Raw genomic sequence first — 22,061 nt, 5'->3', positions numbered from 1 at the left:
TTGTCACTGAAGCAACCACGGGGCCAAAGAGGTCAGGAGCGAGATTGCCTAGCCAAGAAGCACCGCTGAGGAGTGTAACAACCCAGGGGGGATGTTCACTGAAGAGTTCGGCTTGATTTGGTTGAAAGAGAGACGGCTGGAACACGACTGTTGTCTAGTCGGTGGCAAGGAAAGAGGTAGTTGGATTGTCCGGGCGCAGAAGCGGTCTATGAGTTTGCATATGTTTGTTGATCACTGGGCAGAGTGTCAACGAAGCTATAATTAAAGCACTCAAAAGAACTACATCAGGTCGCGGACAACCAAAGGAAAAGGGCTCTCTTTCTAAAGATAAAGATGAAGTTACAAGCATACCTGGGCAGAGTGTCAACGAAGCTATAATTACTAAAGTCCGCCCAGTTAGCATAAAACCACATTCCAAGTAGGAAGTGGGACTCACAAGCACTCAAAAGAACTACAGCAGGTCGCGGACAACCAAAGGAAAAGGGCTCTCTTTCTAAAGATAAAGAAGAGAGGCTTTTTCTTGCTGCAAATTCCTTTGAGGCCTGTGAGGAGTGCACAAAAATAAACGGAATCAAAATAAGAGAAAAGCGGCAGCAAATCTATGTATGAAGTGAAACAGACCTTGGGATCATAATGACCGTGTTTGGCATGCATGCCTTACACGGAGGGCAGCTTTGGTGTGGTGAGTAACCAAGGCATCGACACCATCCAATAGCCGGCAGCTGACATCCACCTCACTGAGAGGGTCCTCAAAGTCGCCAAGGATACCCTGGTAACTAATAACAAGGTGAAAAAATGCATCGAACGCTGCAGGAGTGGTGTCCAAACAACGGAGCTGCATGAATTTGTGGCGGAGTTTGTGTTCCCAGCCGCAGGCGAGAATGTGGGACTTCAAAGAAACTTGCCATGCTTCCCAGCTCTCTGCATGTTTGCCATGGAGTTCAAGCCACGTGGTGAAACGGCCGCCTGATTGGGAGATCGAAGTATTCGCCACAGAAATCTTCCATGCCTGTTCAGTCAATCCAGGGCTCCAGTGCAGCAGAGCATTGTGGAAGTAAGTCTCCAAAGCGAGGAGGTGTCGCTGGAGAGCAAACACATCGGCGTGGGAGTGAGACCCAAGCCTCGGCGGAGAGATCTTGTCTGGGTGGGACCCGAGTGTAGAGGGGGCCACGTGACGGTCGTGGCCGGTGGTGGCTTGATCGGCTAGAGCTTGGGTGGAACGGAGGAGTCCAGCAACAATAGACTTGAGCTCGTCGATCTCAGGAATGGCCGTGCCGGAAGAGGCAGTGGCTAAGGCCCGGGGTCTTTTGGTAATTTGCACCCATGTTATCGTGTACAGGAGCGGTGTAATTTACCATCTTTTCTTCAGGTAAGTCAGGCACCAAAGGCACCACGTTTGAGGTTGTTGATGAAGCCAAATTTTCTCCAGAGCCCATGGACGATAGGTGGTCTTCAGTGAATGTCCTGAAGATGGGGACACAACAGCATCATTGCAGACAGCTATTGTGTGGCACAAGGACATCCCAAGCCCATTGCTGGCCTGGATATCATCCAGAAATTTGACTGCAGGAAATCTGTAAAACCTTGGATAACATGATCAACAGGAGAAAATGTGCCACCATGATATAAAGTTTTTTTCCTGTAGGTTTATATGTATATTTTCTTTAGATCCTAGTCCCACACATGAGTCTTCTTCCAATCTTGCTGGTCATGTGCAGCTTCTCTTTGCTTCCCTTTTTTTCCCATGCCATCCCAGACACCAAGAGTATAAGACCACACATCCTTCTAGATTTCTCTCTTCTTCCCCATTCATCCAGAAGAGAGCCCTCCTTTTGTTGCAGTCTTCTGGTGTGTCTGGTGTAGATTTATTTATTGGCTCCTCTGCCCAGCCCTTTGCACATGCACATGTAGACTGTTGGCTGTTTGCCTGCCTTGCTGTCCATATTCCAGTTCAGCTGTTGCTCTCCTTTTTCAGCCCTTTATATGCAGTTTTTTTTTTCACTGCCCTAGTGGACAACCCTCCAGGCTTGTTACACCAGCAATCAGAAGGATAGTGCCATTACCAACCTTTACACTTCTGACAGTTGTTGGTGGCCAATAGTTGCGAAGTAAGTCTTTGTTGCTGACCATGTGGTGTGAAGCCCCTGAGTCCACTATGAAGGTGTTGTCATGGAAACAGGTTGTAGTTGCTGCTACAGCATGGAAGGTAGATGCCAGCTCTTCTGCCTTAGCAAATTCACTGGTACCCACCCTAGCCTGACCTGACTGACTGTGGTTATTGTTGAACTTCCTGAGAGAGCAGTCTCTGGTATTGTGACTAGGCACTTTATGGATACTGCACCATTCTCAGTCCATTCCCTCGGCTTAGCCCTTCTATTGCTTTTGTTGCCTTGGGTGTGACTCTCCTGCACCCTGTTAGCCATCGCTACCTCCTCAGTGGACCTCCTTGTCCACTCAGCTTGGACTGCAGCATGCACAGCCGAAGATGTAAGCGGTTCCCTAAGCCAGTGTGTACACTGACACCATGCCACGCAAACTGTCGACAGATGAAAGGCTGTGTTGAGTGGCCAATATGCCAAATACCTTGTCTATGATATTTGGCAGGAGGGTATTGTGGTGATTGAGGGGAGAGGATATCGCGTAATTGGTGTCTGAACAACCATCAATCAGTGATTCAGTAGGGTAGGTGCATGAGATACTTACAGCCAGGGAAGGCATACTCTGAATCCTTCAGTCCACCATGCCTAATAGAGCCCAGCAGCTCCTGCAAGTCTTCCGGAAGAGCGAGAGAGACAATAGCTGTACTGAATATGATCAGCAAGGCAGGAGACCAGCGGACGGTCTATGTGTGCATGTGGAAATGACGGGGAAGAGAAGTCAGTAAATAATCTATCTAAGCCAGACACACTGAAAGACCGCAATGTAAAAGGCTCTCTTCTGGATGCAGCAACCTACCTGGGCAGCCGAGAAGTCAATAAGAAATAATCTAAGCCTGTTTTGTGATTGGTCAGAAGGGGAAGGAAGCAATTAAGAAAAATACCCACCAGATACACCGAAAGACCGCAACATAAAAGCTCTCTTCTGGACAGATGGGTAAGAAGAGAGAAATCCAAAAGGATCTGCGGTCTATATAGTCTCGGGTGTCTGGGACAGTCTGGGTAAAAAAACGGAAGCAAAGGGGAGCCACGCGCGATTGGGGCTATGCATTTTTCTAGTACGCGCCTACTCGAACGAAAGGCTATTATGTCGTCTTTTATATCAATCTTTCATTTTTTCTAGCTGTACAAGCTAGCTAATCTTTCTCACACTTTCCTACATCCTACACTCGTACCTCCTTCTTCCCTAACGCCTCTCCGCACGGTCCTCCTTCTCGTCCTCTCTCCTTTTTTCTTCTCTCTTTCTCTCCTTGGTGGCACCCTAAAACTACTTCCCAGTCTTCCTCTCGTCTTTCTCCTTCTCTTCCTCCTACCCTCCTTCCTCTGTATCCTTACAGCAAAGGGCTGGATCCAAAAGGATGGCTCAATTATCCACTCAGAAGTTCGAAAAATAGGACAATCATAACTGCCAGGTCCTCCCACAAGAAGAGATGGATGAAACATTTGGACTCTACATCCTGCTGTCTTTGGTCTTTGTATAACTTAATTGTAAGAAGCTATCTTTCATGTAAGCATGCGGCAAATGTAGTAGATATGTGTTCCTGTAATCAAGCATAAATCGGAGCATCAAGATAACGATATCACAAAAAAAGTATATATACATCCAGGAAGGAAAGAAACCGATTTGATTATATTGTAAGCTATAGATAGTGCGATTTGAAATCCCTCGCTATGCGGCTATCATTCTTGGATAAACGAACCCTCTCCAATAAGCTTTCATTTGTCTGCGTGCCCAGTCGATCCTCAAACTGAATTGTGCTCAATGAAATCATCGGCTTCCTTCTTCCCATCATATGGAGTCTCAACATGGTGCGGCAAATCGATAGTAAGAGCAGGGACACCGTCAGGAGGGTAGGCTCTCTTTTGTCGCCATTGCATATGCCTCGTTGGTCCACCGAAAAGTAAATCCATAGATTCGATTGGGATACCTTTGGTTTCCGGGATCCAGATGAAGGTGAAGATGCTACAGAGGCATTGTCATGTCAGTAAGAGACAGACTCGCTGATAAGGAACCATTCCAGTTGCAAGGAATGCCCATGATGATGTGACATACACAGTTGCTGCACATATACCAGCAAAGAAGATGAAGACTCCCCAATCCATCTTTGACAACATTTTGGGAAACGCTTGAGTCGCAGCGAACTGGAGGATCACATCGTCAGCCAAACATATAGGTAGCTACTAGAACACATTAAAGCCATCATACTCACTGAAGCTAACCATTGGTTGACACCGGCCCAAGAACCTGCCAAAGATCTTAATCTCACAGGGAAGATCTCAGCAGATACGATCCAAGGCAATCCGTTACCACCGAAAGACCAGAAGAGAGCATAGAGCATGATGATGGCTGTGGCGGCATTTCCGCCTTTCTTGGTCGATTCGGAAAGGACTTCGGCAGTACCCGGATGACCAACCTTGATGTATGCGCCTAGATAGATGAGACATAGACCACAACAGGCTGCAGAGAGCATCCAAGGGTTTCGACGACCGAATCTGTCAATACCGAACATGAAGAAGAGAATGGCACCGCTGGCCTTGAAAACACCATAGATACCAGTCCAAAGGGTAACGTCCGTAAGACCGATGGCTTTGAATATACTAGGGGAATAGTAATCTATACAATTATAAATCGTCAGCTCAACATCGAGACTGACAGAAGTAAGATTGAAAGGAAAGGGATCATCAAGATCAGGAGGAGGGAATTAGAAGTAGCTTACTGATGGTGATGGCTCCTGAGAAGTTTTGAAGGAACATCATACCTAGGACGAGGGCAAAACGATGGCGGATTGAAGGGACCTTCATTTCCCGTATGCAGCCCACGAAGTAATTTTTGATACCCTTTCCTTCTCCCCCAGCTACTTTGTTCTCCTCTTCAATTCGTGTGTGAATCATTCTGAGCTCTTCTTGGATATCTATAGTTGGCCATAGGGCCCAGTCAGCGGTGCAAGGTAGGAAGATGGCGGTGAAACAATGGGCCAGGTGTCGCCGAGTATTACTCACACAAATGATCACCAGGCAGCATTCTTAGCCATTCAAGATTTGCAATTGCCTCCGCTTCTCTGCCACGTTTGATCAAAAGCATAGGTGACTCTTTGAAGAACATGCAGCCAATTGCGAACAGCCCACCAGGGATGAGCTGCACAGCAATGGGAATCCGATAGGAGTTACTAGAATTAAGATCGATGGTATGCGTAACGCCGTAGTTGATCTAACAAGGTCGACACGTGTCAGTCAAGCTTTTCTGTCATTTAGTTTGGAATGCAGTCACACACCCAGAATCCGACCAGATTACCAACTGAGTACCAAACGATTAACCTAATAGTTTATTCACTCCTCGATTGATGACTCACTTTGATACGCAATCTCAAAAAGACCCGTCAAGACACCTCGAATAGGAGGGGGCGACAGTTCCGCGAGGAAGGAGGGAACAACGGCAGTAATAATGCCAACGCCAAGGCCAGTCAAAACTCGTCCAGCATCTACGTTAGACCTCAATCAGTACCATGTGATTCGTACTGCGGCCCTAGAAGGTGATGGGGCTCACATATCATGGAAAGCTGATGAGTGGCGGCAGTCATTACAATGGCTCCGATGTTGAATATAGCCGCGGACACTTGTAAGGCCGGTCGTCGTCCCCAAGCCTCCATCACTAGCATGGTCATTGTTAGACTCCTCGGCATTTCTGGGGCAGTACAGATCTACTCACTAGGCCAAGCAAAAACCGCTCCAAAGAAACAAGCAGCGGTAAATGAACTAGTCAAGTTGGCAGAATTGTTGATCTTCTCCGAGGCTGACATTTCATCTATCCCAAATGCAGCTGTAAAGCCGGGCCTCGTGATAGTGGTCCCAATAAAAGCGGCATCATATCCGAATGTCAGAGCACCGAAAGCTGTATACATATCGTTAGCTGGAGCTCTCAAAATGAGAAAAATGAAGGGAAACGATGGAAAAAGAGGTCTAAAGGCTCAGAGTCGCGATTTTTGGCTCCTCTCCCTTCGGTCTCCCTTTTCTCCGGCACAACGTTGAAAGAGTCACCTACCAATGCAGCATCCCATCATGTATACCCGCCAGTTGTACACCTAAAGTAGATTGAAAGATAAATCAGCGTCTAAACTTTTAGTACACTAGAGTTGTCGATACTCACTGCTGGTGGCGTTGGACGATCTTCAATGATATGGAACCCCATAACGTAGTTGCTTCTATTGTCAGTTACGAATGTAAACAGTGATTATGGAGACCCGTGGGGCTGCTTTAAATAATATGGGGTTGTGGGGTTGGTTTCAATCCTACACCCTTCAAATAAGTCGCACAAAACGGGCGATAAGTGGTCCTCCGGCTGACAGCGAAGTGGAGGAAAGGCAACTCAAAATCGGACAGAGTCGGTTGTACCCGATATTGGTATTCTTGGTCTCTAAGGCTGGTATTTCAAGTGAGGATCGGTCAAGAGATTCATACACTATTTAATTATTATTTCAATCAATGAAGTAATAAGAGCGGGAAAAATGCAACCTCTGCGAAAAGGGGACACAGCAGATCTTCGGATTCGGAAATCTTAAGTGTGAAGAGGAACGGTTCAAAGCAGAAGCTGACTTTTGCGCCCTCTCCTATTATGCCTAAACTAGTGCATGTGGTCAGAGGATGAAAAGGGATCGGCTGCATCCCGAAAGCAGTCGTAGGAAAAGAAAAGAGTTTGATCATCTGACCTAAATAAACCCTTGAAAAGGTCCGAATTGCCTGCCACACAGAAGTGGTGTAACTGTAGAGTTCCATATTCGGCACTCTCCCGATATTAGCCGTAACTCAATTGTGTATTCATGAGAAGAGAGAAGCCCGAGAAGCTTGCAATCAGATGTTGCTTGGCGTTATGTGCTGGGATCCCACATAGCTCTCAAAGCTTTGCACGACGAAGACCTCAAGTGTCTAACACATCCTTCATAGCTTTTTCGGCAACGATCCCGATGTCCCTCCTGTCCTCAGAACATACTTAGCCATAACTTGTTTCGGTGTAAACATCAATCTTGACCCGAACTCAGCAAATTTCAACCATGACCACACCTAAAATACAACGAGAGTACCTGTTCAAAGACGATCCAAGGCAACCCGAAGTGCATTGTTCCACCATACAGGCTGCCTGTGGGGTGGAGTACGTGACATGGTTTGGTGGAACAAAAGAGGGTACTTCAGACGTGAAAATATGGTAGGCTTTCACTGACATCCATTAACTTGGTGTTGATGATGCATCTCTAGGTTCTCAAAGTGCACAAATGGATGCTGGACCCCACCCCGTGTCATCGCAGGAAGCGGCGATATCGTACACTGGAATCCAGTATCTTTTCTTCCGGATCCGAAAGGTGCTCCAGGACATCTCTACGTCTTCTATAAGACGGGAACTCCTATCCCGACCTGGAAGACATATGTAATAGAGACTATCGATGGGGGAAATACATGGACAGAGCCTCGAGAGCTGGTACCTGGAGATCACAGTGGTGGGAGAGGTCCTCAAAAGAACCCTCCAATTGTTTTGTCCAATGGTGACTGGCTTTCGGGCGCAAGTAAAGAAGTCACGCTAGAGGGAGGAAAGGGTTTATGGGACGCATTCGCAGATATAGCTCCCACCCCCAAGGAAGGAGATACATTCAAGCAGGGTGAGAGGTGGGTCAAAGCCGAGTTCATCAAGCTACCAGCAGATAGAGGTGTTGAAGGAGGATCTTTCCCCGGAGAAGGAATCATCCAACCGTCCTTATGGGAATCTGCTGATAAACCAGGACACGTACACATGATGTGTCGGAGCTCTATCGGAAGAATCGTTCGTGCAGATTCAGAAGATTACGGAAGAACATGGACACCAGGTTATGCAACAGATTTGCCAAACAACAATTCAGGTGAGCGGTCTGCGTACGTCTTATTTTGATTGTCCCGTACTCATCGGGACTTTGTTTGTAGGTCAGTGCGTTACCCGTCTTAGAGATGGTCGGCTGGTGGCCGCCGTCAATGACGTATACAAGAACTGGGGTCCTCGAACGCCCCTAGTACTGAAAGTGAGCTTTGATGATGGCGAAACGTGGTCTCCTTGGTGCACTTTGGAGGATCAAGCACCGCCAGCAAGTTTCCAGAGGGTTATAGCGCTTGAGACTGGGATCGTGAACGATGGTAAATCAGAGTTCTCGTAAGTCTGTGCAATCGATCGTCAATAGCTGCAAAATACAAGCTTATCTCTCATCATTTAGATATCCTACGGTAACTCCGACGGCCGAAACTGACGAGATTGGCGTTTGGGTGAGCTATACATGGCAAAGGAGAGGTATCGCTGTATGCAAAGTAACGGATGGGGAGTGAATGCAATCCGATAATTATCCATGGCATATTGATACATCGACGAGTTGGTGGAACCGGCTGATTAGCGACGCAAATTAAGGAAACTCTTGTAAAGCCGATGGGAAGTAGTGCGTCAGATCCAGTGCTAGCAATTTGAGCCTATCATGTGAATGCCCAGATCAGATAACGTATCTTTGTACCTTATATGCCTTCCAGCCAATGGCCTGGTGTTGTGGTTGTGTTATGCAAGGAGATAGCTGAGCAATGGAAGCACCTAAATGGGAGCACCTACTCAATATGGAAATGTAATAAGGCCCCTCTTCAGGACAAAGAGAACGGGTAGCGACACATATGATAACTTTTCCACTGACAGACGGAGTGAGACGGAATCGACCGATGAAACGAAATTTGATTGGCATTCGACCACACTAATCACTCACACCTTTGCGTGTAAATACGCTGATCTATCATTTCATGCGTTCTTTCCATTGGCTAATTCAAGCTTACTCGAATAAACAGTGTAGTTACAGTGGTCTTCCGATAGATGATCCTATCGAATCCTTCTGGATCGAAGGAGCAGAGTCCAGTCATCTCTTCGTGAACATGGAGTCATTGCCCCACAGTTGAACTTCCAAAGGAAGCCGATGTGCTTATCATAGGGAGTGGTTACATCCAAGCTTTTTAGCTTATTGGCTGCACAAGGTATGTCCAATGATATGGTGTGGCCGACAGGATCAAAACGCTCATGTGCCATATTATTCTAGTTCATTGAAAATGGTACTCCTCCTCGGTGGTAATGCTGGAGGCACGGGTCGTTTGTAGAGAAAATAAAGATTACTGTCTTGGGCGCATTGGGAGAGACGGCTATCAAGCCGCGGGCTAGAAGGCGAATGGGATTGCGGATACAGTTTCAGAATGGCATTGACCAGTCTGTAGGGAGACAAAATGCATTTAGCAGAAGTTTCAGTACTAACCGAGTTAGCTGAGACTTACGACTATCTCTTTCGATAAAGACAGCATTGGAGAAAGTGCACTAAGCACCTCTTTCGGGGTGTTCCAGGAGATATATCTCTTTAGTCGATAATGCGCTTGTGTCGGGAGTAGATACTGAATAAGTCTGTACTGATGTTTTGTTGGTCCACACAATCCTTCCGGCACGGCTTTCTCGGGTTTGCTGCTTTGCGTTTTCTCTGTAACGAACTGATTTACAGTCTCAGTCCATAAATCCTCCCTTACCTTCATTTCCTCTTCGGCCTGGGCGACGAACGTGGAACAAGGTACCATATCTTCCCATTCAAACTCACTCTCGCCGACGCTTTCGTTGCCGACCATCGCATTGAGGGAAAGCGGACCGTTAGGGTAGAGGTGTGGTTTTGGCTTGCTGGGCAGAAGTGCCGTTTAGTGCGGCTTGACAACAGGCCCTGTTGGAGGGACGCAACGTAGGCATCCAATCTCAATTCATGTTATCTCTCTATACGATCTTCTTCTTCCGACTCGTAAAGAAGAGCCCCGTTTCCCCTCAGGCGTTTGGCCACACGCACAACACACAACAACAGCTCGACATGAGACCCGAGTTCAATTATACCACTACACAACCTAACGACCTATTGTCAGTATCATTACTAGGTAGATTGACCAGCAACAGCCAAACCTAGGAAGGCTTTGTATTCCGTAGAATTGATACCAAGGAATCGATATACTTGTTATCTGCTGTGGGCGGCAGCGGAACGGAACCAACTGGATCGTTTAACCAATAGAAGCCCTGGGTATTTCCCTACAACGCGTCGGCGGGTTATTAGAATACAAGTGATGACGTAGAAATATTAATACAACAAGACATGATGTTTGTAAAACCACAATTCTTCGCCGGCTGCCTGCCTCCACCACAGCAGTTTTAATTCTGCTGTTCTGCCTCTGCATTACTCACTCAAAGTGAAACTGGCACTTGCGCGTTACGTTCAGGTACTCAAGGAACTCAATCCACTCGCTGAAATGTCTTTTGATAGGCTTGAGTTATAATTGATTTTTATTCGATTTTAGATTAACACCACAACACATCCATCGGCAAGTGTAGTGACACCCATGTCCTGGGCCAAGTCATCCTCACGCCTGTTCAGACTCTTTCCGGTCAAAAACAAAATTCAATACCATGGTATAAGTAGCATGGATCGCCATTCCCTTGTAGATAAACATGTATCAGCTTACAGGCAACAGGCATCACAGTAAGCTAGCGCCAAAATTGCAAGGCAAAGATATTCATCGGAGACTACATGTTAGCTGTGCATTGTTGGCATCAAACGCGAAAAGCCCTGTCGTATTATTAATTAATCAACATCATTGGCATGCATCATTACTACCAAGTCATTATTTGACAATGTAGCCATCTAAAGATCGGCGTCATCCTGTTTGCAGCAAGAGTTAACAGATGAATCTTCTCATTAAACACATTGAAAAACTAACCTCATCGGGCAAAGGGGCGTTGGCAGCAGCCTTAAGCTCCTCTTCATACTTGGCAATGAGCGCCTGGTCAACTTGAACCTCAGGAGGCGCAAGAGCAGGAGCAGCCACAAACTCGAGAGATTGGTTGCTAACTGTGTCAGCAAATAATCGTGTTTGAATCAAAGTCTTGAAACTCACCCAACAAGCTTTCTGGCAAGCCAAAGGAAAGGTTTCTCAAAGTTGTACTGGCATGCAATGTGAGACTGAGCCTATCTATTGGGAACATTAGGCACTCACGTTAGACTTCGCCGAGATTTCGAAGTACTGAAGGTTCTCTGAAATGCTGGCGTTAGTGACTTTACGTTTGGCTGACAACATAGATATGTGCCCGCTGAAACAGTGCTCACTCTTGCGGTGGAAAGTCACATTACCAGTCTTGACTTTCCTCTCCTGCACGGCATGTTCAGTGACACTCCTAAAACAAAAGGGTAAGTAGCGTCTTACCTTGACATCAACCTTGTTGCCACAGAGGACAATAGGAATGTTTTCGCACACTCGTTCGAGGTCTCGGTGCCAGTTAGGAACATTCTTGTAAGTAATACGAGAAGTGACGTCAAACATGATGATACCACATTGCCCTTGAATGTAATAACCATCACGAAGACCTCCAAACTTTTCTTGACCCGCAGTGTCCCAAACGTTGAAGCAGATAGTGCCGAAGTTGGTGTGGAAAGTAAGGGGATGGACTTCGACACCGAGAGTGGCTGATAAAGCGTCAGTACGAGTCGTACGCTTGAAACAGCCATTTAACGCTTACCAATGTACTTCTTTTCGAACTCGCCTAGAATATATTATTGATGAGTTAGGGATCAATAATCATGGGCATTTCTAGATGGCGTGTCACTTACCGGTCAAATGACGTTTGACAAAGGTGGTCTACGCGTTTTTGAAAATCAGCAGTAATCTTGCCAACACAACAACGCTCGCACATACCTTCCCTGAAATTCATGACACAGTCAGGCACAAAATATGAAGCAGCGATCGTGACAAGTAAATAGAAGGACATTACATACCCTGGAATTCAAGTTAGCAAACCATCAAACAGCATGGGGAGAATGAAGGATAAAAAAATAAGCACGTACAGTTCCACCGTCACCGCACAAAACCATTTTGAAGGTAGCAGTGTTCTCCATTTTAACAGCTTTTTCTGGTTCGATATTGGTGGAGGTCTTGAAAATCGTGTTGGACGTTATAAGGCGTCTACGAGCTGAGATGGGTTGAAATGGACGTAAGAACGAAAGAGCACCGACAACCAGTTCAACACAGCAGTTATCGAATTGTGTGGTGCGTCCTTAATTTTATTTTTCTCATTTTTCTCAAATTCTCCAAGTTCTCTAGTCACGTGATTGAGCTCCTTCCACAATCGATGCCCTGACTACTAAATGACGAGGTTACATTTACATTTACATTAATTATTTGTTGGGACGCACGCGGATATCCAAATATCATAACCTAGAAACCCGAGTTTCGTCGCCCATAAAGTTCCCAAGCACCTCCTAATTGCACTTGGGGTCGAGGTTTCTTCCATCAGGATCATGCAAGATATCACTCAGTGGTTTTTAGAGGAGTGCGATGGTTAGCATCTCACATTGTGTATTTATTAACGTGTACTGAGGCTCATATTGGTAAATGATGTAGGTCTGTTATGGGGCGAGTTAGTCAAGCCTTCGGCCCTCACGATGATGGATGCCATGAAAGCTATCCAAGTGAGTTTTTTTATGTTATATCAACTAACAGCATAAGCTGCTGGATCCTAAAATGGACACTGGCATCCTTAGCAACTTTAAATCGCCATACATGTTTCGGCCTGAAGACCCTCTCACACCCGAAGAACTTTGTTGGATCATGGATAAGATGACAGCCCTTGAAGTGAAGTAATATTCCCAATTCTTATGGCACTTCATTAACGGAATTTATCGGTTTAGATATCGTGGTATCGAGGGGCAACACTCTGCCAGTCTGTTTACACTTGCCTCTACTATCATAACTTGTATTTGATGGATCCATCATTCGAGCCAAAACAATCAACGCAGGAAGACGTGTTTTCATCTCAGATATTACGCGCCTACCTGTTACTTTATTGCAAAACCATTGATCTGGTATATACAGAACTCTCCAAGGGAAATACCGTAGAAGGAGAAGATTGCTGGTTGGATCACTATGGGCTACCAGTCAAAGTGAACGACGATGTCGAAACTATAGTCGAATTTGCAAATGAGGCCCTCGCGTGGTTAGAAAACGTGAAAGCAGACTGTATGTCCTATTACAAGCCATCAGTGGCTGACCACAGCAGCGCTAGATTCTTTTGGCGAGCAACTGATAAACCGATTGGTTTTTCGGAGAGTGAGTGATATGAGTCACCTTGAAGCTTACTTACAAAACAGAACTATCTTCGATATCTCGATTGCGCCGCATCGGTCGATATCAGCCTGGAGCAAACTCTGTTGGTCATGCGACTGACAGCTCAAGATACTAGCCCATCAGCCATCCAGCCTTCCGAAATTACAAGATTAGGTTTTGACCCAAAAATACCTTCTTACTTACGTCAATGTATGCCGCTACCCGAATTCCGGCAACCGACATTTAAACAGTCTTGGGAATGCATGATTAACATGACAGAAGAACTTTTGCACGTCGAGCGTCTCCTGGGTACAGGAGACTGGATACAATGGAAGGTAAGCGAAAGCAAAATCCTAGTGGCTAACCAATAGGCTTTTTTTTGGGGAATGACCCTGAATGATAGAGAGAGATTGCCAATCGTCCGGTCGTTGATCCAGGTGAGATATGCGAAGACAGTGGCCAACTTGGCTGATTGCGTGTAGAGTAGATTCACGGCTTTCTGTTATGACTCGCATCAAGGTCACCGCAATATCGATCGTCTAGCTAAAGAGGCCATATTGTACGAATGTGGTGATAGAAACGAAGTTGTGAAGGTGCTAGATACGCTTGATGATATGATTGATGGCCCCAACATGCAACAACTCAAAATGTGGCGAGCTCTGATAACAAAGGTATGCCCTTTCTATAAGTCGCTGAATTGAGCTAAGGATTTCTTAGGATATAATGATGGATCTGATTATGCCTCTCCAGAATCCACCACGCCAGCGTCGGAGCTTGATTTCTCTTTCAACACAATGGCAACATCGGATGATGATGGGCAGTCGTCTCTCTTCTCAACATGAGTTCTCCCCTATACTGGTTTCGGTACTGGAGGTTTTTCGACTAGATTGTTTGCTTGAAGCAGCATTATCAGCGATTGAATTGAATCTAATTCATTTTTCGGAAGAAAGAGAAGTCTGGTGGTGGATATCAGAGGTCGCAGTTACTCGAGCATCTGCGCATATCTCTTCGTCGTCTTTTAAAGCAATTTGGGCTCAAGTCTGGACCTACATAGGGACCGCTATGCAAATTGTGAGTGTGATATGATTAGTCCAGCTTATAATTTAGCTTTTGGTTTTAGTGCCTTTGCCATTTGACGACTCTATTTTATCAAAACCTCGATTTGCTCTTCGTCATAAGCATCTTTTATATGCCATCCATGTATCTGGGGATTCAGTTACAGATGTTGGCTTGACTCCTAAATATGAAAAGTGGATCTCACAGCGCAGACGATTGGATAGAAAACAAGTGAGTGCTTCGAGCTTCGCAGACATCCTGCTAAATTTTGTAGGACTCTTGCGGATTGAAGGAGGTTACCAAACTTTTCAGCAAGGCGCGAGAATCTCTCGACGATTTGCTACTGCAACAGTCGCGTAATCTGAGGACGGCAAATCACATTGTTGTAAGTCGTTACAATTATTAGACAGATTAAGTACCTTACTCAATGCGACTTCTCAGTCCTTACGACTAGCACTGGAACACAATATTCGACTGATTAATGAAATTGGGACGGAACGAAATCTGATGTGGGACTTGAACACGAATGATCGAAAGGGCCGATGGATTATGCTGCTGCTAGCTCCTGATACTGTTACATCGAACGAGTGACCGATCACTGATGGGCGGCGGAAGAACAGGAGGGAAAAATAGACAATGAACGTGCCATGAAAGCTGGCAGTAAAGCAGCTGTCCACATCACATATTTTGACAGTTGTTGCTGAATGTAATGTTGAGGATCATCAACGTAATCTCATATGCTTGATTCAGGACAATCTATCTGCACAATTGCACCAGAAAAAAACTATCAGTCAGATCAGTTTGTTCGTTGGCTCATGTGAGTGTGGTATAATAAATGAAGCGATGAAGAGTAACAATTGCATATGAGTTAACTACGGCATGCTGTCATTTTTTGTTCTTGTGCAGGACCAACGCCGACTTCAAAACCATCTACTATTGCTTCCTCCTCTATCGCCTCCTTTCCTTCTACATCGCCTGCATTATTTAGCTTCATTTCAGCTCTCGCCTGCCAAATGTTGCGATTGGTGTCCACATTGATCTTTCTTTGTATCTCTCTGAACAATCGGTCTCCATCGACTAAAGATATACCTAGTCCGACAGCGGCCTCTTGAGTGCTCTTGCTCTGGGAAAAGATATCTGCAATTCGCTTCCTCTCAGCCTTTGACATACTGGATAAAGGAGGTGGTGATGGTTTGAATTGCATGAGGAGAAATTTGGTGTTTCCCCAAGGGTTTTTAAGGTAATCACTAAGAGCGAGCAGTTTCGGAATAATGTCGGTAACTGTGTTCAAGGGACCTGAAGGAAGAAATACAGAGGGGTTTCGTTCAGCGGACCTCGCGAGCATCACCGAGTCGGCGCCTGTAGACAATTAGTTCTTTAGAAAGAGATTGCTGACTAAACGTGGAATAGGCACATGATGCACACATACCAGTTTCATTTCTGATCCTGTCCCAATTAGACCAACCTTCCCCATCGCCGTTACAAATCACAGATATACCTCTTCTTTTCCCCAGTTCGACGATGCTGCTTAGTCGCTCCCAAAGAGCACGCTCCCCAGGCCGCATTTGACGGGTCCGACAATGGACAGTTAAATTACGGACTCCTGTACGAAGGATACGAGATGCAAGGTAAAGAGTCGAGGGCTGAGTAGGAAGAAGCCGAATTTTACATGAAATTGGAAGAGGGATGCTGTCGAGAAGGGCGCGCAGTATATCGAGAAGAAGCTCTGGCGTGGACAAAAGAGCCGCTCCCATTCCCGCATGCGTTCTGAGCAAAAGTTAACTAATTGAATAGACTGCATGGAAAGTTACTCACGAAAAAGGTTTGGGGCACCCACAGTTCAAGTCGCTGACGTACGTTAGCAATGTCAACAGCGAGCATCACGGAACGTGATATCGTCTCACATTCCAGCGACATCCTGCTGCACAGTCTGCGCGGCCTTTACTGCAAGCTCGGGGTTAGAAGAACCGATTTGAAAAATGACTAAATACACCATTTAGCTTAGGCCAGCCGATGCCAGAAGGCTTGAAACACTTACGAAAAGGCTTTTCTGCTGGATGCGTAGAGAAAATTGGGCCTTGACCTTTATGGTAAGTGATAACGCCCGTTGCAGCTATAGCACATCCATTAATGGGGTCCCAAAACATAAGAAGAACGACAGAACCCACGGTCTACACTTCGTTCGGCCCCAATGATGGCCCTATCCACTACTTCTGGTGACCATACCAAACCAGCTCCGTAATACAACGATAGAAGGCGCTAATCAATGAAGCGCTTAGTGTCTGCCGACGCCTAGCGAAGAATAATACCAACCATCGGCACTTAAAAATAATTCATTAACACTGATGACAATTTCAAAAGGTGTGTATACTCACAGCTTCCAGTTCTGACCATAGGAGCCAAAACAAGTTTGTTCTTATAATTGATTTCATTATCATATGACCTGACGTATTCTATAGGAAGGCGCATTTGCTCTTCGATCAAATCATCTTCTGACATGATAGAATGGTTACAGTCGCTGGACGAGCCTTGGACCTCAATGCCCGAGGGATTCGGTATTTGAGTGTCCTCTGCTTTCAATCTGGGACGTTTGCTCTGATGCTCAGAGTCTATGACTGGTGAGGCACCACGGGTTGTTCCAGGCGCCATTTTCATTGAAGATATGGGAAAAACAGAACCGGAAGGCTGCAAGTATGGTCTAGGAAATAGGCGAATTGATCTGAATAATTTCCTCATCCGCGTGCGATCAAGCGGAACAAAGTGGTGAATGACAGTATCTGCTGTGCTGGAAATCACAGCTAGACTCAATAGTCAGACCAGTGTTGAAGGGTTCTTTTTTATTTTTTAGCCGTGGAGAAGATATATAAAAAGTAAGATCGATCATAAAAGCAACAAAATTTAGTTATTTATCACAGTGACCCTCAGGCTCTTGCCGATGGTTGTTACTTATTTATTTAAATATCGACGGCGGCGGCAAACGAACCGGTCAAAAAAAAATCTAATTAAGTATTTCAAAATAAAGCAAGAGAGTTACCCATCATGTCTTGCTTGACCCACGTACAAAGGCCGTTCTCACCGCCACTTTCAAAGTCATTTCAAACCGGCTTTCTTCTGCCCTTCCAGATGGGGGTGATGTCATCTGGTGATGTTGAACCAATTGTCAGAGCAGTTGAGCGAGCAATCGAAGGCGGATTGGATGGCCATCGCACTCATCAAAGTCTGAACAAAGTATTCCAGCAACTCCCGAGTTCCCAGAGTCAGTTGAGGAAGGTCCATTCATGACACAACATGCAAGGTGGGAGAAGATATAGGAACATCAGCGAGAGAGACTACTTGAAGGAATGGGGAACGCTGAGCGGAATTCATAGTAGAAGACTGTAGTATCCTTGGACGCAAATGGCTAATCAATATTAAGGGCAGACAGAATGCATGGTTACCCACCAGTTGTGTTCGACGACGCTTTTGTTTCGACCAGCCTCCACGACCGCACACTCATTCCCTGCTACAAGCACCCCACCTGCCCCACATATTACCATCCCAACCGTATGGGTCATGAGGAACTCTGCCCTGGTCGATGCCCCCATTACCATGCCCGACACAATGGGCTGATGTTTCTTCTCTACACATCCCTCCAAGGGATCCCAACAGTATTTTGACTCCGGAACCTCACACTGAAAAAAGAGCAACGAAGGAAGGATGTCAGCATCCATAGAGCAAAATGGATATGTCATTTCGACTACGACCTCAAGTTTTACTCTACATCAACATGGTACCTGGTTCACCACTGCTAATCGTCGCGGAACGGGAGATTCGCTCTTTGACTTCGCGCGGCGTCAGTGACTCGGCTCTCTCCATACCCTTGCTTGCTCGCCGGTGGGGTATTCAAACACTTGGTCATCTCTAGCGGTGGTCTGTTGGAGGAGAAAACCGAAGGGGAAGTTACCCCCCGATGGAAGAAGGAGCTGGGAAAGGAAGGGGAGGGCAGCTGATAGCGAGGATGTCTCTGATACTGCAAAAAATCAGAGGACACAGAAGCTGGAAGTTGGCCGATGTTAATGAGGAAAGGAAAGTGTAACGGCAGGTTTCTTACATAAATTCTGTTAGATAATAATAAAGGGCCTGTCCGGCGACTTTTTACAATTTGCACGTTTAAATCACGAAAGAATCAAAGAAGATAAAGCCAAAAAAACACAAATATATAGGTATGCACCTCTTTTTTTAATTTCCACCAACACTGTCATCTATTCATAGCGCAAGGAACAATTCTTGCAGTGGAAGAACCTCGCAGCAGGAGAATCGTGCACATAGAGCGAAAAATGATCTGCTGATCATTTATTTTTACTTTGGACCCATGATATAACATACATAAAATAATCACATTGCCAATTTTTGCAATACTGGATCATACGCCTGGTCATGTTTACCAGCAAGTGTATTTGAGGGCCAAGCAAAAGAAAAAAAAAAGTAAGAAGTCCGGAAAGCCGCAACAAGATTACTGCTCAGGCGATCCGCTACAGTCAATGTCAACATTAATGGGGAAATGTTTCGAAAAAAATGAAGAAAAAAGACTTACATAGGAGCCGTAGTCCTTGTCTGGGTCATAAACCTGAAATCTGTTAATCTGTCTGCGTTATTTTAAGCTGAAATATCTCACCTCCCATCTAGATGCAGGAAAGATCTGCGAAGAGCATTCGAATGAGTGATATAGGCACGCGGTTGTAATATATAGTAATTTAAAAAACCCACATGTTTGAATCGATTATACCACGACCTCTCCACAACTTTGCCTGCGTGAGACTAAATGCGTACCAGTGAGCAAGCAATTCATTCCCGTTGGTGAAAATAGGAGCATCCGCACCTCATCTTTCTCGACAGTAGCGTCTTGTATGAGACGGACATCATCATGTACGTCGAAGTTGAAAAGCGGCCCAGATTTCCCCCGTGCTTTGTTTATTATGAAGTCGTAAAAAGTATAATGCTTGCCAAGTGTATCAGCTACTTGCTCCGAGGAGAGCGACATACATGTGGTATGATTAGATCCTCCTGTGCAAGGGTTAGCTGGCATGCATAACCTCATTGTGAGTTTCCAATATACCTTGATATACATGAGATTCTCCACGCTAGTCCCGCGCAATTCTGGAAATTGTTGGCGACATTTAGCTAAAAATGTAGCAATGTCGTCTCCTTTTTTACACTGATCGAATAACTGTTTCAGAATCCACCACCACTGCACATGCTTGTTCCAAGCTCACCTCAACGGCTTTTCGATGACCGCTACCATCCCAGTACGAGTAAGTAATCTCAATTGACTCTGCCTTGATTTTTTCCTGCTGCTCTAACCACTCTTTACGGAGCCTTTCCCGTTCCTCGGCCTCTTGCAATTCCCTGTTTCTATCTGGCAAGAACGAAGTGTCCACTCCAGGGTTTTTCGTAAACTTCTTTCTAACATGTGCGTCACCTATACGATGTCAGTCATGTTCTTACGTATGGTGAAATTACCAACATACCTTCATCTTCTCTGAGCCTTTTTACTCCTCCCGTCGAAGTTTCATCTTCATTTTCTTCCTCCTCGTCTGCGAAGGATAGTTTTGATGTCCTTTCTTTCTTCCTTGCCTTTTTTACCTTAGCGGCAGAGGCACTATGCAGGGTGGTTCAGTCTACGGAACAGATAACAGGTTCTATCAACGCACATTTTTTCTGACTGTACCTGAGCAGCCAGCTTACGTTGTTGCTCTTCTAAATCATCTTTTGTTTTCTTGAAGTCTGAAAGCGTAACTAAACCAACTGTTGTCTTAATAAGACGCTCGTCCAGATTCTCAGAGACGCCAACAAAACGATCAGCAGTATGGTCTCTTTGTGATTCCTGAACTGCATCAATATAATATACCATGACGTACAATTCCTTGACCTACCTTCAGCAATGCTTCCTTTTGACGCTGATGCTCAGCCTGAAAAGTGCATCAGCTGCATTTGTTTCCCTTGAATCACAGGCTGAGAACTTACAGCCTCCTTTTCTCGCTGTTTGGCTAGAATGAGATGCCTGAGGCTTTCCTCTGGTGGTCCAGACATACTGCAAGCTGCCTTTGTGGGTGGTTAATGAACAAAGCAAGGGAAAAACTGTTGTTTACACCACTGGCAGGTAACCAACGTAGAGAACGAAGACTGAAAAGGGGAAGTGGTGAAATGGATGATTATGTAATACTCATAACACAGCTATCTCTTTCTACGCGTCGCAACAACAACTACAACATATCGCACTTCTTGCCATACTTGCGTGATATTCGATAACTTCCCTCAAGATGTCTCCCCGGTACGACGACCCCTACAATGACTCTTATTCCCACCAAGAGCGACAGTACGCTTCCGACGCCAGCTTCGCTGATGCTCGTGCCCAGTATGGCCAGTCATACGCCTATCATGATGCTAATCCGTACGAAGCGGAATTACAATACCCCTCATACCCTACAGACCCTTCATCCGGAGAGTATTTAAATGACTCTAGCACGGAAAAGGTCCCAGGAAACGTTCGATATGAAAGCACTGAGAGAGCTCAACCCGGTCGCTCTGGGTTACGCAGACCAGCAACCTCTTTTGCTGGGCTCGGACCCCCGCCCAGAAGCACCGGCATTCTTCGAGTCTGGTGAGACCACCTACAACCATATATCCTCCTTCCGATTATACTGATAAATTTATCAGGAGGAAGGACGAAAGAGGTAAACAGTGGTCGAGAGTAAGTGATAATTTCAACTTCCAATATGAGTAATTCAAACTGACTCTGATCCAGGGAGGTGGTATTAGAACGTCGTTGCGGTTCTGCTGCTGCTGCGTGACAATTGCGATCTTAGTGATCATCAGCATTATTTTGGCCATTTTGCTGGTGAGTACCGTTGCGAGAAGACCGTGCTCAAAGCTGTGCAGTACGTTCGACCGCCTAGCGTGGCCCTTAACAGTGTTACTGTCGGGTCAGATCCTGTATCTTTGACTTCCGATGGTCTGACTGTCAGCTTCGATCTAAGCATCAGGTTAGGCCATCAATATGTGCTAGATGAATACGAATTTGACGCTCAACTCTGTAGTGTTTCCAACCCAAATTGGTTCGATGCCAACTTCAAAGAGATCACCGCTACAGCTCGCTATCCGGGCAACAATACGAACACTTTTGGTGGCGGCACGTTGTACAACCTTGACTTCAAGGGCTACACACAATCGACCTTCAATTTTCCCTTTACGCTCAAGTATGTCTGTACTCGGAAAGTACATCTGCTGATCACCCAGTTACACGCTCGCCAAAGACCCTAACAAGGTAATTTTGAACGACCTCATCGGTTAGTCATCTCTTTCCATTGCTAGCAGAACACATGGTGATTTTCGATGACAGAAAAATGTGGCATTTCCGGTGGTTCCGCACAGGATATCACTGTTGATTATGACTTGAATTTGAAGCTCAAGGTCTGCTTTTCCTGTTTTCAGTTGATAAATCGTCTGACTGCTGGTATAGATCCTGGGTATTACTATCGATCCTACCGTCAGTAATAGCGCTAGCTTTGAATGCCCCATCACTGCTAGCGATATAGAAGTAAGTGAGACTGGTCGTTGCGAAAACAATATTAATTGAGATAAATCCATTTAGTCGATCATTGGAAGCAGCAGTTGAGAGATACTCGGCGTCAATTTGTGTTGCATACGAGATGCATA

The 22,061-nt window shown here is 45.6% G+C and overlaps 8 protein-coding genes across 8 annotated transcripts; 3 read left to right on the top strand and 5 right to left on the bottom strand.

Moving 5' to 3' along the window:
* Positions 1-1,708: 1,708 nt before the first annotated feature.
* CNBE2940 (hypothetical protein) lies at positions 1,709-3,599 on the bottom strand (the record flags this gene model as incomplete). The annotated part of the gene is made up of 8 exons (XM_770487.1): positions 1,709-1,854; positions 2,068-2,153; positions 2,251-2,442; positions 2,522-2,651; positions 2,704-2,842; positions 2,956-2,992; positions 3,045-3,144; positions 3,332-3,599. 8 exons carry the CDS (start codon positions 3,597-3,599, stop codon positions 1,709-1,711), a joined length of 1,098 nt encoding a protein of 365 aa, XP_775580.1.
* Positions 3,600-3,899: 300 nt separating this feature from the next.
* CNBE2930 (hypothetical protein) lies at positions 3,900-6,342 on the bottom strand (the record flags this gene model as incomplete). Its single annotated transcript, XM_770486.1, has 11 exons — positions 3,900-4,119; positions 4,210-4,298; positions 4,367-4,770; positions 4,874-5,068; positions 5,157-5,364; positions 5,429-5,451; positions 5,507-5,635; positions 5,701-5,805; positions 5,863-6,045; positions 6,196-6,235; positions 6,301-6,342. 11 exons carry the CDS (start codon positions 6,340-6,342, stop codon positions 3,900-3,902), a joined length of 1,638 nt encoding a protein of 545 aa, XP_775579.1.
* Positions 6,343-7,201: 859 nt separating this feature from the next.
* On the top strand, positions 7,202-8,492 carry CNBE2920 (hypothetical protein; the record flags this gene model as incomplete). The annotated part of the gene is made up of 4 exons (XM_770485.1): positions 7,202-7,353; positions 7,404-8,038; positions 8,100-8,322; positions 8,384-8,492. The coding sequence occupies 4 exons, from the start codon at positions 7,202-7,204 to the stop codon at positions 8,490-8,492; spliced, it is 1,119 nt and encodes a 372-aa protein (XP_775578.1).
* A 2,363-nt stretch (positions 8,493-10,855) lies between these two features.
* Positions 10,856-12,103, bottom strand: CNBE2910 (hypothetical protein; the record flags this gene model as incomplete). Its single annotated transcript, XM_770484.1, has 9 exons — positions 10,856-10,873; positions 10,932-11,058; positions 11,109-11,155; positions 11,208-11,245; positions 11,318-11,360; positions 11,415-11,674; positions 11,728-11,751; positions 11,819-11,846; positions 12,053-12,103. 9 exons carry the CDS (start codon positions 12,101-12,103, stop codon positions 10,856-10,858), a joined length of 636 nt encoding a protein of 211 aa, XP_775577.1.
* A 402-nt stretch (positions 12,104-12,505) lies between these two features.
* Positions 12,506-14,957, top strand: CNBE2900 (hypothetical protein; the record flags this gene model as incomplete). Its single annotated transcript, XM_770483.1, has 11 exons — positions 12,506-12,545; positions 12,609-12,676; positions 12,714-12,839; positions 12,896-13,223; positions 13,264-13,313; positions 13,355-13,619; positions 13,830-13,981; positions 14,061-14,381; positions 14,418-14,597; positions 14,641-14,751; positions 14,808-14,957. The coding sequence occupies 11 exons, from the start codon at positions 12,506-12,508 to the stop codon at positions 14,955-14,957; spliced, it is 1,791 nt and encodes a 596-aa protein (XP_775576.1).
* A 277-nt stretch (positions 14,958-15,234) lies between these two features.
* On the bottom strand, positions 15,235-17,102 carry CNBE2890 (hypothetical protein; the record flags this gene model as incomplete). The annotated part of the gene is made up of 8 exons (XM_770482.1): positions 15,235-15,725; positions 15,796-16,133; positions 16,182-16,214; positions 16,271-16,349; positions 16,405-16,479; positions 16,535-16,625; positions 16,680-16,687; positions 16,742-17,102. 8 exons carry the CDS (start codon positions 17,100-17,102, stop codon positions 15,235-15,237), a joined length of 1,476 nt encoding a protein of 491 aa, XP_775575.1.
* A 1,763-nt stretch (positions 17,103-18,865) lies between these two features.
* Positions 18,866-20,435, bottom strand: CNBE2880 (hypothetical protein; the record flags this gene model as incomplete). Its single annotated transcript, XM_770481.1, has 12 exons — positions 18,866-18,877; positions 18,940-18,972; positions 19,021-19,044; positions 19,113-19,163; positions 19,225-19,344; positions 19,389-19,409; positions 19,462-19,560; positions 19,619-19,824; positions 19,874-20,004; positions 20,057-20,229; positions 20,279-20,314; positions 20,370-20,435. The coding sequence occupies 12 exons, from the start codon at positions 20,433-20,435 to the stop codon at positions 18,866-18,868; spliced, it is 972 nt and encodes a 323-aa protein (XP_775574.1).
* Positions 20,436-20,665: 230 nt separating this feature from the next.
* On the top strand, positions 20,666-22,020 carry CNBE2870 (hypothetical protein; the record flags this gene model as incomplete). Its single annotated transcript, XM_770480.1, has 9 exons — positions 20,666-21,006; positions 21,063-21,096; positions 21,151-21,243; positions 21,285-21,388; positions 21,443-21,601; positions 21,642-21,691; positions 21,745-21,815; positions 21,865-21,942; positions 21,997-22,020. The coding sequence occupies 9 exons, from the start codon at positions 20,666-20,668 to the stop codon at positions 22,018-22,020; spliced, it is 954 nt and encodes a 317-aa protein (XP_775573.1).
* Positions 22,021-22,061: the final 41 nt, after the last annotated feature.

The sequence above is a fragment of the Cryptococcus neoformans genome, chromosome 5 (assembly GCF_000149385.1).
Source record: "Cryptococcus neoformans var. neoformans B-3501A chromosome 5, whole genome shotgun sequence".
Lineage (NCBI taxonomy): Eukaryota > Fungi > Basidiomycota > Tremellomycetes > Tremellales > Cryptococcaceae > Cryptococcus > Cryptococcus deneoformans.
Note: the sequence above shows the minus strand (reverse complement) of the source record. Positions and strands in the feature narration are given on the sequence as shown.